The sequence below is a fragment of the Strix aluco genome, chromosome 3, assembly GCF_031877795.1.
Source record: "Strix aluco isolate bStrAlu1 chromosome 3, bStrAlu1.hap1, whole genome shotgun sequence".
Lineage (NCBI taxonomy): Eukaryota > Metazoa > Chordata > Aves > Strigiformes > Strigidae > Strix > Strix aluco.
The window spans coordinates 34,927,623-34,945,714 of record NC_133933.1 but is presented as its reverse complement, the minus strand read 5'-3'; the positions used below and the strand labels follow the sequence as shown (position 1 = coordinate 34,945,714).

At 38.4% G+C, this 18,092-nt stretch overlaps 2 protein-coding genes across 4 annotated transcripts in view; one reads left to right on the top strand and one right to left on the bottom strand.

Annotated features, from left to right (window-relative positions):
- Nucleotides 1–705: 705 nt before the first annotated feature.
- CRIPT (CXXC repeat containing interactor of PDZ3 domain) lies at nt 706–6,404 on the bottom strand. The gene is made up of 5 exons (XM_074818071.1): nt 6,291–6,404; nt 5,961–6,026; nt 5,500–5,554; nt 4,729–4,832; nt 706–1,472 (listed from the first exon to the last, which is right to left on the bottom strand). The coding sequence occupies exons 1-5, from the start codon at nt 6,304–6,306 to the stop codon at nt 1,408–1,410; spliced, it is 306 nt and encodes a 101-aa protein (XP_074674172.1). The 5' UTR covers nt 6,307–6,404; the 3' UTR covers nt 706–1,407.
- Nucleotides 6,386–18,092, top strand: part of PIGF (phosphatidylinositol glycan anchor biosynthesis class F) — a 29,760-nt gene continuing 18,053 nt past the window's right edge. For 2 of the 3 annotated variants that reach the window (XR_012622443.1, XM_074818067.1), the window contains exons 1-4: nt 6,555–7,116; nt 8,773–8,864; nt 9,678–9,794; nt 15,069–15,177. Coding sequence is in view for 2 of the 3 variants with exons in the window: in XM_074818067.1 (XP_074674168.1) it covers nt 6,889–7,116; nt 8,773–8,864; nt 9,678–9,794; nt 15,069–15,177 (546 nt within the window). In the remaining variant the exon portion in view is untranslated. Of the gene's footprint in view, nt 6,430–6,554; nt 7,117–8,772; nt 8,865–9,677; nt 9,795–15,068; nt 15,178–18,092 lie in introns of those variants that run through there. The other variant, XM_074818068.1, reaches the window with a different exon arrangement.

The following is an 18,092-nucleotide window of genomic DNA, read 5'->3' as shown; positions in this document are numbered from 1 at the left end:
TTTGGTGACAAATGCTCAGTAATGGATAATTAAGGATGACAGGAAATGTCAGGCAATCCCCCTTAGTGGGCTACTTACAGCACAACCACAGCATGGCAGGAGCTAAGAGTAAAAAGAATAACTATATATGCCCAGTGTTCTTTATTTTCTGCCACTAAGACATAGAAAGAACAGTGATTTTTCAGTCTCCATTATTCATGCAGTTGTCTCAGTAATAGATATGAGAACAAAAGGAAACCTAAAACGAGTATCTATTCATAGGGTAATTCCCACTGATAAGTTTTTTCTGTTACAGTTGAAAGTTGCAAAAGCATAAGAGATTGCCAAGAGGAGACTGCTGGGAGGAGTAAACACTTAAATAGGTCTAGTTAAAACCCCAGCATGAATTAAGAGTACCATTTTTTTCCCTTAAAATGAATGCACAGTGAACACTTACTGCTCTCCATAACAGAAATTGCTTTGTTATGTAGAAACTAACCAAAGGACAAAAGAAATGCAGAGCCACACTCACTCACAGTCTCTCATGTTCAGAGAGACTCACTTCAAGTCTTACATCAAACCAGTGCTGAAAGGAAGGCAGCCTGTTTTGATCTTTCAAATTTGACATGTATATAAGCAATTACATCATAGAATTCAAGAGCTAGTTTCAAACCAAGTATTTAAAAGCAAGACTAACTTAGAAAATGACGAGACTGAGACTTGGCATTAGAAATTGATGCTCATTATTTTATTGCCTTGGGCCACCAGATGCCGTATGTAAAGCATCCTTAGAGGCTAACAAGGGAATACCTAATCAGTCTTACTGCTAAAGTAAGAACTGGCAGAGTAACACACTAGATTTCAGTAGTTTAACAATCTGTGATTTAACCAACCCTACTGTAGGCAGAAACAAAATTCAACAGGACAATTGCATTAAAATCTGAAGAGCAATAGTTAGAGGGGATGATGTAATAGTCTGGAGTGAGAGTAATAAATACCTATAAGCACAGAACTAAATGAAGATACTACTTTAATGAGGTGATACAAGCTCATAATTTATTCATCTATAAAATATTACTATCAGACAAGCAGAAGACTCAAGTTACAGCAAAAGAGTGTTAATCACAAAGATCTGTGTTACGATGGTAACATAGTTTCAACCTATCCACTAGGATCTTCTCATTCACTTTGAACTGTATCCATTGCTGCAAACCATTCCCTTTAAACATCAGTTAACATTAGTGACAAAACAACAAAAATCAAATATTATGTACATTTCTAGGCAAACAATCAGGCTGTCTTTACCTTTCATCTCATTCCAAGTAAATGTATTATCTTCCAGAAAATAATATTCACAAATTATTTTAGAGAAAAGTTACTGTACAAAGACACAGAAGTTAAAGTTCATAAAAAGACTAGTCAGTACAATTAGACAGAAGTTTGCTTGTAGTTCTTCGTATCCAAGACCTTCTTGCCACACATTGAGCAGATGCCTGTAAGTATACAAAAGGTGTATAAATTATTAAAGTCATTTAAGTTCTTCATCAAAAACATAGTTGCTATGTTTTTGTAAAGGCAGTTTTCAAAAAATTGTTTAAATGAGCTCTCACTGACAATCTGTGACAAAGTCTGTGCATTTTCTCACCAGATATTGCAAATTCAGAACTAATAATATGACTTCTAATACAAGTTAGTATTCGTAGCATATGTGTAATACTGCCACTAAAAAAATAGTAAGCTCTATTTTGAGAGCATTATGATTCACAGCACTGCCTGAAGCCTCTGTAATTTGCTGGAATACTGGAAGAGAGCCAGGAAAGGCTCCCATCTGGCAAACAGGTGAAAATGGTGTATTATTAAACTTTGTCCTGTAACCAAACCAAGGCCCATGTCCTTGTTTCAGCCAGGATAGAGTTAACTTTCCTTGGGCTGGAAGGAAGCACAGCTGGAGGGCCAGGCCAGATCAGTCACTGGAGTATTACATATCATGTGACATTATGCTCAACTCAGTATATAAAGGAGGCGGGTGCTCTCTCATTTCCTCTGGTCAGCCCAGTGGGATTTTTTATGCTGTCAGGATTGCTGCTGCGTACCAGCTGCGTACCGGTTGCCGGGTGGTGAGCAGCCACATTGTATATTACCTGCTTGGACTTCCTATTGTTACTGTTGTTTTGTTACTATCAGTAAACTGGTTTTTTTTATTCAACCTATGAATTCTCCCTTTGTTTGGTCCCTCCCCTATTTTACTGGGGAGGGGGGGAAAAGTAAGTGGCTGGCTCTGTGGTGATTGGCTACCAGCCAAGTTCAAACCATGACAGCCCAAGATGGAAAGAAAATATAGTCACCAACAAACTGACTGCTAAATGGAAGATTAACAGGTGGGGAGCTTCAGACAATTGAGAAAGTTGAGAAGAATACGGTTTCATAGAATTAAGCTATTTATAGAGTAGTAGAAGTGAGAAACAGTGGACACCAAGAATACTTGAATGTTGAAGTGAAGATAACCACTGATTTCCCAGAGGACTTTGACCTAAACCCAAAGAATGGCAAGTCAGAAGACTAGAGCAGCAAAAGGTACACAAGTTTAGCAAGGGCAGAAGCAGGGGCTGTCTCAATGTTTCCCCTCTTCTTCTAAAGCAGAAAGGTGCTAAATCTTTTGCCTGGCAGGGCCACATCTCCTTTTACAAGACCATTCATTAGCAGACAAAAAAAATGTCAAGTGGCAACTACTCCTGTTAACTCTTTCCAAATCATGTGCTTTCACATACTGACATCATGTGACTGGACACATATCTAGGAGTCCATTAGGAAAGAGAACATGTCACATGATTTACTTTGGAGGGCAAAATCCAGCCCACAGGCTGTTCACTTCAGGTCTAAACTGAGGATTAATTAACTTTAGATTGCCTCTCAATTTCAGAGATGTTCAACAGTTGAAGCACTAAGCCATATGACTGCATTTGCTTCAAGAAATGTGCCACAGTCTTTGAAGGTCAGAACGAGAACCTAAAGCACTTAAAATTCTGAATTTTATGAAGAAAACAGATTCAACCTGAAAGGATACACAAGCAGACAAAGATGAAACCCTGAAGCCCACCCAAACCACCCATAAGTTTAAGAAAGAGAACAAGGTTCTAACATACAGGGTTCAGGCAGACATCTGGTGAGCATCTAGCAACTAGATAAGGCAATCCTCCTACAGGAGGCTGCTAAACCACTGACTCAGTGACACAGTGCACATTTATACAAGAATTAAAAGTCATTTCATAAACAAAACTTACTACTGGTTTGCTGTAGCTCTACATCTAGCAACTGGTTCACCCCGTGTCTGTGTGCTATGTGGATTCCTCTGTATGAATAATGTGAGTTCATGTTGGTTTTTTCCCCTCCAGGAATTACAAGTTTGAGCCCTTTTGCTTACCTACTCAAAATCACAAGACTAATAAAAGTTTTATATCCTTAAGGCTCTCCATCAAATTTTCTTGAAATTGATTTTTTTCCCCCTTCAGGAACTTTTAAACAGTTTTTAACAATCCTGAAGACTTATTTTGAATATGGGAGATAGAAAGCTTCCAGTTATAAGCAGAATTTCCGTGCAGTCATTCATACATAACTCATAAGTACAGGAAGATTTTCTATATTATGTACTGCACAGTGCAACATCTTGCTTTCTATGCATGAGGATTATATTATTCTTTTTCATTTTTCTGTTTCACCTTAAGCCAAGTTTGACTTACAATGCATCAAGCATGTTCACAACACAACCGGAGACTCCTTCTAGAGAAATAAACCTTTCAATGGCTTATGTTAAGCCACTAAATGCCTAAGAATACATGCAGGCACAAAGACAACCACGAGCATGATTTGCCTTCAGAGATACTTTCTTAATTGCTTTTACAACTCTATTTATTTTTTTCTTTGCCTTTCATTCCCCAGATATTCTACTTTTGTTAAGTTAGCCTATTGCTTTACCAAGATCAGAAGCTGGATTTTATGTTGTTTTGTGGGTTTTTTGGGGGGGGTAGATGGGTTTGGGGGTTTTTTTTTGGTGTGGTTTTTTTTTTTTTTTTTTTTGAGGCCACTATTTAGAGTTTTAGATTTAGCTATTACAGAAAGGGGAGAGGGGAGAAGGGAGCAGATGAAAGACTGCAATGAGCAATTGAGTTTTACAAAAATCTCATTTTTTTATTTTTAAAAACCAAGAAAAATCAAGCTTGCTAGGTGACAGTTTTCTATGCAACTGCCAAGACTAAGCTTACAGTTATTCTTCCAGTTCTACTGCTTAGATACCAGAAGCATTCTAAAAGAAGCAGAATCATAGAATGACCAAGGTTGGAAATGATCTCTAGCAGTCTCTAGACCTGCCCCTGACCAGTTCAAAACACGGACAACCTGGATGACGCTGGCTCAGGGCTTTTCAAGTCAAGCTCTGAATACCTCTCACAGAGATTCCACAACCTCTGTGGGTCCCTGTTGTTATATTTGACCACCCTTATGGTGAAAATTACTTTCCTTATATGTAATTAGAATTTTCCAAATTCTAACTTGTGTACGTTGTCTCTGATTCTATTACTGTGCACCTCAGAAGAGTCTGATTCCACCTTCTCTATGCCCTCCTATTAGTAGTTGAAGATAGCAATTAAATCTCATCTTAGCCTTCTCTTTGTAGGGTGAAACAAAATTCAAGAGTTCCACTTGCTCTCCAATTTCAACTCAAACTGGGGGAATTTGGTACTTGGTGAAACTCACCTTTTTTATAGGCACATCCTTGACAATAGTGAGACCCTGGCTGATGGACAGAACTCTTACAAATCCGACATATGGCAAATTTGTTCTTTCCATAAGGATCAAACCTGGGAAAAAGGAAAGCATTTTATTTATACACCTTGAAGTAAAGTATTTCCTCTGCCTCATCCTAAAAAGTCCAAGCCAGAGGGCCCAGACAGAAACTCCAGCAAAAGCTAGAATTTAGAAAAGGGACACACAAGGATTATTTCTAATAGGCTGCACAGTATTTAGAGAAAAGCTCCCACTTTCCCCATTAAGAGAGATTTCTTGCATTATGGACAAAAACTTAACAAAAGCAGAACAAAAATGTGTCTTTTTATTAAGATACTAGACTATTTTGAACTTAAAACACCTGCCTTGCCCCCTTCCATAACAGAACATCCCCCAGGCATTAAGGAAATGTTCAAGAGATTGTACCGGCAGCCTTAGCACAGAAAATAAGCCTTTCCAGCTCCTCTCCTAACAAAAGCATCAAACCCTAGCAATTTCCATGAGAACTACAGTAAAATAGTTGCCCATGCTCTATGATTCAGCAGAATGTACCCATGAAATATGTATGGACATACTTTTACCAACTAATCAAATGTCATAATCCCTACTTTTTTTTTTTTTTTTTTTTTTTAAAAAGTTGTATTTTGGGCAAGTTTTGAGCAGTTACCCAGATATGCAGGAAATAGGCCTCAGTTACAGCAAGCTGACTTTTTTTAGCCAAAATCAGTATTAAATACTAACCTTGCCTTCTTTGAGGTCAATGCCTTGTTTTCATTTAACTTGCGGCCACCACTTTCTACGAAAATAATAAAACCATAAACCAACAAATTATCCAGTTCCAAGTGTACTTTAAGAAGCTTGGTTTAACAGCTTTTACTTACACATGTGCAAATGCAGCCAGAAAGAGAAGTAAACCATATAACACAGCATTAAAGCACAGGACAGCAGAATACCTTATACTGTGCTGTTTGCTTATCATCGTTCCATACAACGAGAAAAAAAACACAGACGAGCTCAATACTGAAAAGCTTAGGGTAAATAAATTCCCAATGCGTTAAATCAGCATGGCAAGGAAACTACAGGAGTTAAAAATTAACCCGGCTAACTATTACAGATTTTAGCCTTAAGATTGTAAGATAGCTCAGGTGCCCAACTGGCTTTAAGATACCTGAAGAACAAGTGTTAAACCTCCCCAAGATTACCTGTTGTGTTTCTTGCACCATCTTTCCACGTATCGGGAGTGATCACCGTACCGAGCTTCTTCTCACCTACATAACGAAACAGTACAAAGGACAAAAATTAAAACTACAACTACATTAGTACTCACAATCAGCGCTGCCCGTGGGATAATGACAGCTGACACAGACGCTCCCGCACCCGCCGCCGACAGCCTGCCCTGTGCAGCCCAGGCCCCGCTGCTGCTGCTCTGCTCAGGGGACGCCCGGGACGCCCGAGGGCGGAGCCCAGCGGCCCGGGCAGAGCCCCAGGGTCCCCGGCCCCCAGCCCCGCGCCCCCCGGCCGCACTCACTCACACTTCTCGCACACCATGGCGGCCCCGGCCCACCCCACAACACCCACAAGCCACTTCCGGGGCCGCCCCGGAACTGAGGTAAAGGCGCCGCCGGTTTCCGCTGCCGGGCGGCCCCACGCGCGCACGGCGGCGGCGCTGCGGTAAGAGGCGGACCGGGACCGCGGGCCTTTCCCCCTCACGGCCCGGGACAGGTGCCGCCGGGTGAGGCCCGCCAGGAGGCCGCCCCGCCGCTGTCTCCCGGCTGATAAGGGAGCGGCGAGGAGGGGCCCGGGCTGGGCGGGCTGAGGCGGCTCCCTCTGTCAGGAAGCAGCGCGCTCGGCGGCGAAGGGGCCGCCGGGGCACGCTGGCGGCTCGGTGCGAGCACTCCGCTCGCCCAGCCCTTACAGCGCGGTGCTGCTGCGTCCGCGGGGTTGGGGGTGATTTTTAAACGAACGGCGTTCTTCTGCCCCAAAAAGAATCACTTTCGCCCCCAAACTAAGCTCGGAGCGCAGCCTTGAGTATGGCGGCTAGGAGAAATCTGGTCCTGTAGGGCGGCCGCTGTGTTGCAGTAACGGGGTGCCACTTGCTGTCTTGCAGGTGGCCGGTCAATAGGGAACGCCATGAAAGAAGCAGAAATAAGGAGGCTCTTGGCTGCCAACCTCCTCTGTGTTTTTACCGTTATTCTGACAGCGGTTGTTCCATCTTTCTTCTGGGATGGATTCACGGTTTTGGGGACACACCTCGCGTGGCTATGTATTTGTTCTGTTTGTGTTAGTACCCTTAATATAATCTTGCACTTAGTCCTTAAACCAAATCAGTCTCATAAGAGAAGTTCATTTGCTCACAAGGTAAGATTTTTATTCTTAAATCGCTACCAGACAATGTGGAGGGGAAGCAAATTTTTTCACTGAAATAATAAAATGAGAAAGAAAGAAGACAATTTTTGGTGGTGAATTCTTATTTTCCATGAATGAGCTGAGTGTAGCACCTTTTGAAATAAGTTCTCCAATATTTTTGTGATGCTAAACTTTTTCTACCTGTAAATAACACGTTCAGGTGTGTAATTCTGTGCCTTTCCTTTTTCTTGTCAATATATTGTTTGTAGTCCCAACCATTGATCTTACGGCAATTTGCACGGTGGCAAAAATTGGCAAAATTGAATGGGCGCAGAACTCATAGTCTGGGCCTGACCTTCAGCGTTATGAAGAAACACTTTTCTCATGTGTAGTTATAAGTTTGTAATAACTTTAAAGGAAGAGAAATACAATTTTTAGAATTTGAGACATAAAAGACCAGCTCATTACAATTTAAACAAAGTTGGTAAATTTTTTAAAAATCATGTGAAAAAGTATTAAAATGGCTCCATTTGCTTGAATGATGACGTTTGCATGCAGGAGAATCTAAATCTGGGAGAAACTTTTGTAGCTACAGGTTTTAATGGGAGCATTAAAGGTATGAAGCCCAATGAAATATGTTTGAACAGAGCGAATTTGAAGTAGCACACAACTTGTTTAGGAGTGGGGGAATACACCAGCATTTTGGAGTCAGATGGTTAGTCTTGCACTCCCAGCTTGCTGAGTCAGACAAGATTTAGTGCTCTGATGTGGTGATTCTTAAACATTTAAGCAAACATCTCTGAAAGAAGTATCTTGTATGCAAAGCTTCTGTCTGGTTTTGCTGATGGAGGAGGATGTGAAATACACAAAATCGTTATGGGAAACAAGTATTTTAACCATCTGTGATTTAAAAATGAAGCAGGCTTCGTGTTGTAGGTGAGATTTCATCACAGCCTAGCATAAAGAATAAATATCAAAAAACAAAAAGCGTTCAAGTGAAATGATGGATTTCCATTGGTGACCTGATCAGAACAGACTTAACCAGAACTGTTTATCAAGTGGCTATGCTTTTATATGATATAGTGAGTACCCAGAAACTGTTGTTTAAATTCACAGAAAATTACATGTGTTTTGCAGATTTATAGAAAGTCATGGACATTTGTCAAGTGGATTTAGAGCTTAAGATGCCAAGTTCAAAATGTTGTGGGTTTTATTTCATGTAATTTTAAATATTATGCTTGATTCTGAATGTCTTTTTTTAATGTTACATTATTTTTTTGCTTTTAAATATTTTTTTCACTTTCTGTGAAAGGTGCCTTTTAATGAATGGACATAACACTCAGATGTAAAACAGAAATGTAAAAAAATCCAATAAAATTATCTCTGATTATCTTATCATTTCCAGTTATATTTTTTGTATGTTTGCCTTTATTATATTAGGGTGCATGACAAAAATTTAGATGGGAGTGTGATAATTTTTAATTAATTATTTAAAGTATTAAACATGGGGAAAACTGTTTTGAAATATGCCATGCTATTATCATACTGTGCTGTAGCTGAAATTAAAGAAATAGGTAGAGTACAATGCTGTTGATATAGTCTATGTATGTTACTTATGTTCTCTTTTGTTTTGAAACATTATTCTGACATTTTATTGCTCTTTTTTAGATATCCAGATTTCTAAAATGCTGTATATACTTTTTCATGTCTTGCATACTATTTCATGCGATTATTGTTCTTTATGGAGCACCTCTCATAGAGTAAGTCAGAAGACCCTGTCTTTCTCTAAACATTTTAAGGGGCAGTTCTCCTTGCAAATATTGGTATAAGTACTTGTATATTCCTGGTACATTGGAAGTTACAGGATAAGCTCCTGGCTAGGGGAAGAAGGATGGCTGCTTTGTTTTTTTGTTTGGGTTTTTTTTAGAAGCTGGCTATTCCAATTTCTGTATATTTGGAGATGTGTTGTTCAAAACAGTTACAAACAGCTCCTTTAATATTAATGTTAAACATGGATACAAAAATTTTTCAAAGTTTCACATAGTCATGTTCCCCATAAGACTCTAAAACATGCATCTTGCATATCTTTCATCCTTTTGATATTAGTGTTTTAATTTTTAGGAATGACTGAAAAAAAAAAGAAGGCATGAAGCAGCCTGATTTCTGAGAGAGAGATTAAGTTACTGACTGACAATGGCATCATGTAGTTTAGTTTCATGGTTGCTTCCACTACATCAAGCTAGAAAAACAAATGGAATAATTAAGTAAATATCCAAGCTTACTTCAATTCAGAACTAATGTTCTATATGAGGTACACCTGTGTTAAGTGTTCCAGTTATCAGGCATTTAAAATAATTACTGCATTTCGAGATAACAAGCAAGTACCGGAATTCTTTCTGTCTTTATTATTCTAGTAAGAGTAAGAAGAAAATACCTTATTCTTCTACATGAGGTTTAAGAAAGCATGCATGCTTTCACAAGTTGACTTAGAGGGAGGTTTTTTTCTTAAGTCTTGGAACTCTTAGAAAATTAGTAACTACCTCACTTAATTTTGTAATATTTCTTCTTTGTAGGTCAGTGACTGAGACATTTTTGTTTGCAGTTCTCCTGTCTACCTTTACTACTTTACAATGCTTGTGTATGCTGGGACCAAACATACAAGCATGGATACGGGTATTTAGTAAAAATGGGTAAGTTCAATTCTAAAGTTTCTGATTTTACCCTGAACAGAGATGAACAGAATTGATGTAAACAGTATATTGTGGAATTTTTGGTAAAGAAAGGAAAACTTCCTGAATTATGGGTGGTTTTAATATTTGAAATTACAGGCTTGTGAAAGCTTTTCTGTCAAAATTATTTATTTTGAAGACATTGATTCAGAAAACTGGCTTTTTATTTTTGGTGTCCAGACACTAAATATCACTTTATATGTGTTTGAAGGAAGTAAAGTTTCATGCACGCATTTTACTGGTGTAAAACCATTCTGCAGTTTAGTATGATGGTTGTCAAATAAAGAAGAGTCCTCAGACTGAGCTGTATAGCGACACTCTTGCATGTTATCCAATAGTACCTTCGTGAATACAGCTTCTCAAGTAGGAATAACAAGCCAAAACAAATACTATTTTAACAGTATTTTTAACTGGGATATAATGATGAAAATTATATATAATTTACTGTGGTCTTAAGTATGTAATCTTTACCCATGTTCTTTTTCAAATTTCAAAGAAAGCTGTTTTCAGTGTCAGAGTTTTCAAGCATTTTTTGTCAAGAGTATGTTTAAAGTAAAATGAGCCTTTTTACCTTATTTTCACCTCAGTGACAGTCATGACATGACCATGTATCAAGGATAATGTATTTTTCAGAAGTATTCTATCTCCTCTGCCTTTTTTTTACTCACTAAATAGGATTGCTGAAAGACTGGGATGCTGAAACATAAAGAAGCCCCACATATGCTTGAGATTTAATAATAAGATGTTAGCATTCATTCACTTTTAATAGTTCATAAGGGTGAAGTCTCATCTCCAAGGAAAGTGAAAAGTTGTATAACACTGCTGACCTATGGAGTTACTTTTGGTTTAAACTTCTGCAGAGGCGGACAAAAGTAGACTTATTGTAGTTTCAGGTGTTGACTTGGTTTATCTCAGTTCTCAACTTACTGAAAAATATCTTGAATCTTTATTCAAGTCAGTTATGCCTGTTTTTTTTCTTTTCAGTGGAAGGGTTGAATAGACTTTAATAAAAGCATGGAGTTGTTTAGCCAAAACAAATTGCTGATTCATTTAGTCATCTTTGGAGGTTTTGCAACTGGAAATAATAGCTGAATTCAAGTAACAGATGTTTGACAACAGTGTGTCTTTGTGCCATGCTAGCTTTTGAATGCCTGTCAATGTCTTTCTTTCCTAGTCTAGATCTTAAAGTTATTTCAGCACAATTATTGCATAGGAAACAGAGTTGTCTTGTTTTGACGCTTTTGCTGTGACAACTTGTACATACTTGTTACTAGTGAGCCATGTGACATTATCTGAATGTCTATTTAAAGATGATGTTTATTTAGACTAGCCTTTGAATGAAAGTAGACTACAAAGAAATATTGTAGCAAATCTTTTTATGGATTGTAGCAAGCTGCTCTTTTAAAAATAATCCTGTGTTTTTTCATTTGACCTCAGGAACCAGTTGAAACATCTTGCATTTAGGAGTGAACTGAGTGTAGACAGGATGTATTAAAAGGCTGTCTCTAACTTAACCACCTCATGGAATGGGGTGTGACTGGCTGAATGGAGGGAAAGGATGGTTAGGTAAGATCAACACAGCTGTTTACCTTGAAGAGTTTAGTGAACTGCACTGGAACAGCAAGCTGGAAAGTCTGATTAAGCATATAGCTTAGTATGAAAAAGGAATGTGTTTTAAAAATATCTGAACGCAATTTAGAGTTAAGTAACCACTGGCATTTATTTTTGTTACTCTTATTTGCCTGTGCTGTACTTACAAGATCAAAATGTGCTTGTGCTATTGTTGTGGCAGAAAGACAGAAAAAGACATCTAGAAAAAGAAAGTTTATTTTGATATGTCAAGTGTAAATAAGTAACAGTTATTAATTACCTAGTTATTGCTCTGGATAGCTTTCTGCTCTGTTTAAGGTGGTCTAGTGTGAAAATACTAATGCACATAGTGTCGTAGGGCTATTCATAAAGTTACATTCAAGTAACTTGTATGCAGTATATTGCATCATTATAGCTATGGTACAACTGAGTCAGTCCGACTTAAAAATTTTGGGGAGTATCTTGTGCTTACTTTTTTTGCATAGATGCTTAGCTTTCTCTGTTTCTACTTGCAGAACTTGGAAGTACAGTCAATGCTAGTAAAATAACTTCTAACAAGGTTACTACAAGATCAGTCTTTAAGTGCCCATGCCTCTAGGAGATGGATTATATGCGGTGTCTCATTATAACATGTGATGTGTGACACTACAGGTTTACTGTGTATATTATAAAGTTTGGGTTGTTGGTGGGGTGGAGGGGAGGTGTTGTTTGGTTGAGGGTGTTTTTATGTATGAAACAATTGCATAAAACACAACTGTAGCTCAGACAGAAAATTGTATATGCTCCACATTTTCAAACTGAGTACACTTTTGAATTGGAAATGTCTATTTGATGGACCAAATACATTATTTTTTACAAATTGCCTTATTTTAAGTAATTTGAACAGTTTGTTCTTACCCACATATTTATTGTGTATGTACACATCGAATGTGTGAGAAAAGTAAATTTGTTTATTCGTCTTAAAAACTTCAATTCTAAGTAGGCTGTAAATAGGGCTCTCTTCACTAATTCTGCATTTGGGAGGAGGTGGGCCCATGCCAACTATCTCTGGACTCTGTATTCTGACATCTAGTGTTGCGACCAGTGTCATGACACTGATCATGTGCTGCTGTAAGCAGATAGAGGGAATAAAAGCTACAGAAAAGGTTATCAGCGCTAATGGAAGCAGGTGACTATTCTTTAAAGGACTTTTCAGTAATTGTTGGCTGAAATAGCCTCCTGCATAAAAGCCTTTAAGAAATTAGCTTTCAATTGCTGATTTGTATTGCTCCTTTTGGAGACTGTTTATTTTAAATTGCTAGTCTGAGTAATTGTGTTGAAATTTCTGGTATGATAGCAATTATAAGATGTCACGTGGGTAGAAAATAGATTTTATTTGGAGCTCACCAAAAAAAGGTATAAAACCATAACTTTAGGGCTCCTTCTAATTTTCATTTCACCTATTTTATCACTTGTTTGTGAATGGCATACTCTTACAGACTTGGAAATGTCCTTTGTAAAAGTAAGCATCATCAAATACTAAGTGCTGCTTAGTATTTCAGTCCTGCCACAGCCCAAAATTCCAGATTTTGTCTGTCCGGGAGCTGTCTTAGTAAATTCTTTTATGTTAGCTAACCTCTTAATTCAAGCATTACTTAAAACAGCACTTAATGTATTATTTAAAGGAGTTAAATAATTACTTTAGGCTTTAAAAGGCATTTGTGCCACTAGTGATCAAATATTGCTGGTTTTGCCCGCAGAATGATCTTAGTTGTAGTGTACTCATAGTTAAAAAGTAAAGAAACCTATAAAACTCAAAGTTTATAAATGTTGCTGCAGTTGTTAGCCTCATGCAAACGAGGGGTTTATTTGATCGGTTAATGGGCTAAAGAATACCTGCAAAAATCCCGATCGGTGACATTCCATGAAGAAAACAGAATAATCAGAGCATTGTTCCTTTGGTATAATGTTGGGGGACAAGTCAGGTTGTATTTGAGTAGGCAGTGTCCATGCTGCAGGGTGGCTGAATTAGCAGCTCAAGTGGTTGCCAAACCACCAATGGCTATGCTTCACTTGGGCACTGTGCCTTGCTAATTCTGTTGTTTTGCTTTTGGACTCAGTCTGGTGTCTCCATATGGTGCAGCAGTATGTGTGTAGATTTACCAGATAAGATGTCTTGTGGGGTATAAATGTACCTCAGTCAGTCCTTGGTATATTCTGCTAGCTCTTTCACTGCTTTAAAGCTGTAGAGAACAAATCCTATGAGGAGCGATTGAAGGAGCTGGGAAGGTTTAGTTTGAGGAAGAGAAGGCTAAGGGGAGACCTCATCACTCTCTACAGCTACCTGAAAGGACATTGTAGAGAGGTTGGTGCTGGTCTCTTCTCACAGGTGATTAGTGACAGAACAAGAGGGAATGGCTTTAAACTCCAACAGGGGAGGTTTAGACTGGACATTAGGACAAAGTTTTTCACAGAAAGAGTGGTCAGTGGAATAGACTGCCCTGGGAGGTGATAGTCACCATCCCTGGACGTGTTTAAGGGTCGTTTAGATGAGATGCTGGGGGATATGGTGTAGGGGAGAACTTTGTAGAGTAGGGCTAATGGTTGGACTCGATGATCCCAAGGGTCTTTTCCAACCTGAATGATTCTATGATTCTTCTAGCCATAAAAATGCACATCTTTTTTTCTTGTGTTAGCTAAAGCTAGGTTTGTTTTTATAATCCAAGATGTAGCAAATTTAAGATTTAGATCTCCTCCTGATTTGGAGCGGGGATTTCAGCCCAGTTCTCCTGTCTCAGAACTGTGCCCTACTGTGTCCTGAACTTCTGCTGTTGTTTCTCATTGGTACTAAGTGCTCAAATGTTCATGGCTTGAGAAAAGCAAAGCAATCACTTGGTAGACTGTGATGGACAGTAAGTGCTTATCTATCGAGGAGAAACCCAGCTTTTCTAAAACTTTTGAAGTCAGTAGTGGTAGAAGGCTATAAACTGAGAACTGAAGTCATTAACATCTCTTATGATGTGTGCCGTGATTGGCAATGCAACAGTTCTCTAGTTTGCAATAAATGTATTCTGCAGCCAGTGTACTTGAACTTGGATGCAGTGTTGCTGAAGGGTTGCAACATGCAGGTTATTTGTATTGTTTCTTTTCAGTTGATGGAAATTGGCTTCAAAATATTCACATAGTGGACTTCTATTTCCAATTTCAAATTGTTAGAGTCATCAAATTAACAACATGTCTACACCACAGAGTACTTTGTGACTGTACTTGTGCTTTTCTATACAATCCCATGCTACCCTTTCATGTCTGCCTCTCCCTGCAATGCACACAGTATCATTGTGATATTTTCATTTGCTCGGTCAAGCAGTGTTTCAAGACCAGTAGGAGTATTTCCAAGTAAAATAAATTAGCTTTTGCAGTAAACATCTCAAGGGGAAAAAAAATCTCCTGAATGTGTGGTATAGAAAGATTGTGATTATAGCTAAAATATGCAACTTACACTTTACATATAGTTTGTATCTTTTAGGAGAAACCTGCATGCTATTTATCAAATATATAGAATTTTATATCTGTTTGTAAGCTCAGAAATCTTGGCAGAAATCAGATCTAACATTCTGACATGGTAACTTTTGCTGCTGTTGAAAACTTGTAACGCTGTTTTTACAGAGCTATGTCCATCTGGGAAAGCAGTCTACAGATTACTACCATATGCAGTATACTTGGAGCTTGGTTTGGAGCATTTCCTATTCCTCTTGATTGGGATCGGCCTTGGCAGGTCAGTATGTACTCCTGTATCATAAATATTAAAATAGTAATTTTCTGGATATGTATGCTACACAATTGCTCTGAAAACTGTACAGGTATATTGAACTTACTCATAAGTTGTTCCTACAGGGTTATGCCAAACATTTAAAAAGTCATTGGAAGCATCTGTGCTTACAGTGTAAGATGTAAAATGCAAATTTTTTACCTCCATTTCTAATAGGTTCTTTGTTATAGATTTATGAGTGTCTGTTCCATGCAAATTTTATCATGAAATAGAGCTGTAAGTATTCTGTTAAGAAGCAGCTAGGCAAGCTGGAAGAGAAATGTGAAATGAAGATGGCTCCAAGTTTGTCTGCCTTCAGTCTGGTAGCTTTTATAGTTTATGGGTAGGGAAGGAAAGATGGTTTCCTAGGGTTTTAGTTTACCCTCCATCTTCCATAAAAGCACTTAATAGAATGCATTTTAAATAGATTTGGATTGATTTGTGGAAATGGTGTGGCTAAAGCACTGTAGTAAAAACTTACTTTCTGATTTCAAAGGAAGGCAAGCATGGAGAAACGATTCCATTAAACATAACTGAAGTCTGCCATTGCCATAAAATGATGACACTAACACTTTTTCCTAAGTGTCTTCAGTGGATATTTTCTTTCCTCAGGTTACCAAACATATACACTCTCAGCTGAGTAGTATCTACCAGGCCTGTTCTTAAGCAGATGGTTTCAAAGTTTTCTTTCAGAAATGAGTATAACAGACAACACACTATTCTCTCTGATATTGTAGAGACATTGTGGCTTACAGCTGCAGTGGAAATTTGTCTTCCGTAAGTAGCCTGCCTTTATGCCACCAGCTTTTCTTTACAACAGCGTTAATAAGATACTAAAATCTCTATTTAAAAAAATAATAGAGTAGGTTAATACTTTAAGTAAAAATATGAGGTTTTCTTCCCTAAAAACACTTGATTTTACTCTTACAAGATGTTCCACCATCCATCTGACATAGGTATGTGTTGGCACTAGTTACTTGTTGTTGGACATGAACGTAACCCAAAAATCAAGGGATTCATTGAAATGCAATCTTGTATCTTCTTGCAAGACCTTACTTTCCTGTTCCAATGGGAGGCAAGCACTTCTTTTTTGCTCAGCTAGGATTTTAAAATGGTATGTCACATCAGGCAGGTTTTATTTTATTCCTAAAATCTCAGACTTTGCCAATATACTGTGTATAAAAATTTCACCTTCTATGCACCAATTATGTAAGGAAAACTTAATTATTCAGTCAGTAGGCTCTGATTAACAAATCACACTAATAGATTAAGACAGGTACTTTAAATACAGTTAACTTTTTACTTTATTTGCCCATTTCCCCATCTTCTCATAGTAGGAAACAGAAGTTTGGTGATGGTCTGGCAGCTTTTTCTGTTTGAAAATTCTTCCAAGTCAATAAAAGCCAAACATGACTGATGGAAGTTAAGATCTATAATCTGTGCTTGGACATCTAAAAAGAAATTGTCTGACTTCTCAGAACAGCAAAGCATCTGCAGAAGCCTCAGATACCATAACTTGTCAGTAGTTGTTTCTGGGCATGAATTCTCCCCAGAGGATTCAGACAGCAGCAGAAACAGTATGTCTGCACTTTCCTCCTTCACCATCTCCACCCTCACTTCTGACATGCTCCTGATACCAAAGTTGGCAGGGGTGAGTTTCTGTCGATTCCTGCATTGAAGCCATTTTCCTGTGCCTAGATCCAGAGCATTTGCTGATGTGTTGTTTCCCTTAAATTCCCCTCTTTTCCCCACCCCCACTTCTCCACCTTTTACCTTGTAGAGTTTAAAATAGCAGGGTGGGGGAAGAAATCTTGCTTTCCATTTTGGGTCTGAACTGCTTGATCATCACTTTAATCATCATGTGAGCAATTCAAGAGCAGCCTTAGAGAAGTTTGCTTATCAGTCCTGCAGGCTGCCACTTCAACGGTCTTAAAAACTGCAGTTTTAAGTGCTAATTTTTAAAGATCTGCTGTATAAGGGGAAATGAAAGAAGTCCTTGTTAAAACATAGTTTTTAAAGTCAAATGATCTCAGAAAAGCAACAGTGAAGCAGCAAAATGGTAAGAAATCTTCAAGGCAGAAATTAACCTCTTTAATGTAGCTTGTTAGAGATCTTGTTCACAACTCTCAAAAGTTTTCAGTCACCTGTTGATAATTTTCTTTGTGAAGGTGATCTCTTAAATATTGGTCACCAAGGCACAGAAGAAGAGGGAGTGGGGGGTGTGGGAAGTGTCAAGCCAGGCATTTTCAGTAGTTGCCCAGGTAACACTGCTTTCCATTTCAGCCAAGCTGAGATATATATGAATCAGGTTCTCTGCAAACACTGAACTTTATGCAACAGTTGACATGAGTCTTTTGTCTTTCTATCCCCACTGAGTACTGTGGATTGAGCGACACAGGTATTGAGTTGCACGTAGTAGCTCTGCATTGCTGTCTCAGAAACCTTCAGAGCCAAGAGACATTTCTCTTCTTCAGAAGTTCAGTGGGCACTCGCAGCAAAACACCTTTTTGCAAGAGTATTCCTTTTGATACCTGTTGCCAGGTGATTACAGAAACTCATAGTAGATTCTTTCACTGTAGCAGTGAAAGAGGAGAGGTGCTTTCTGCATTGTCTTCAGCCTAAGACAGGGGAAAGAAGAATGGCCCTCATAAAGGATCCTTCTTTATGTCACTCCTGAGTGACTGACCTAACCACTGACTTACTGAACATAAAAATACATGTACATAATGCAGTTGCAGGAAGAGGTTCTTTATTTAAAAAAAAAAAAATCCCCCCAAAAGACATGGGCTGTCAGTGTTTTGTGTACAACCTAATCCAGCTGGTATGCTTATGGGAACACCTACAGATTAAGTCCCAAACAAGGTCTGAAAAAAGTCATGTAG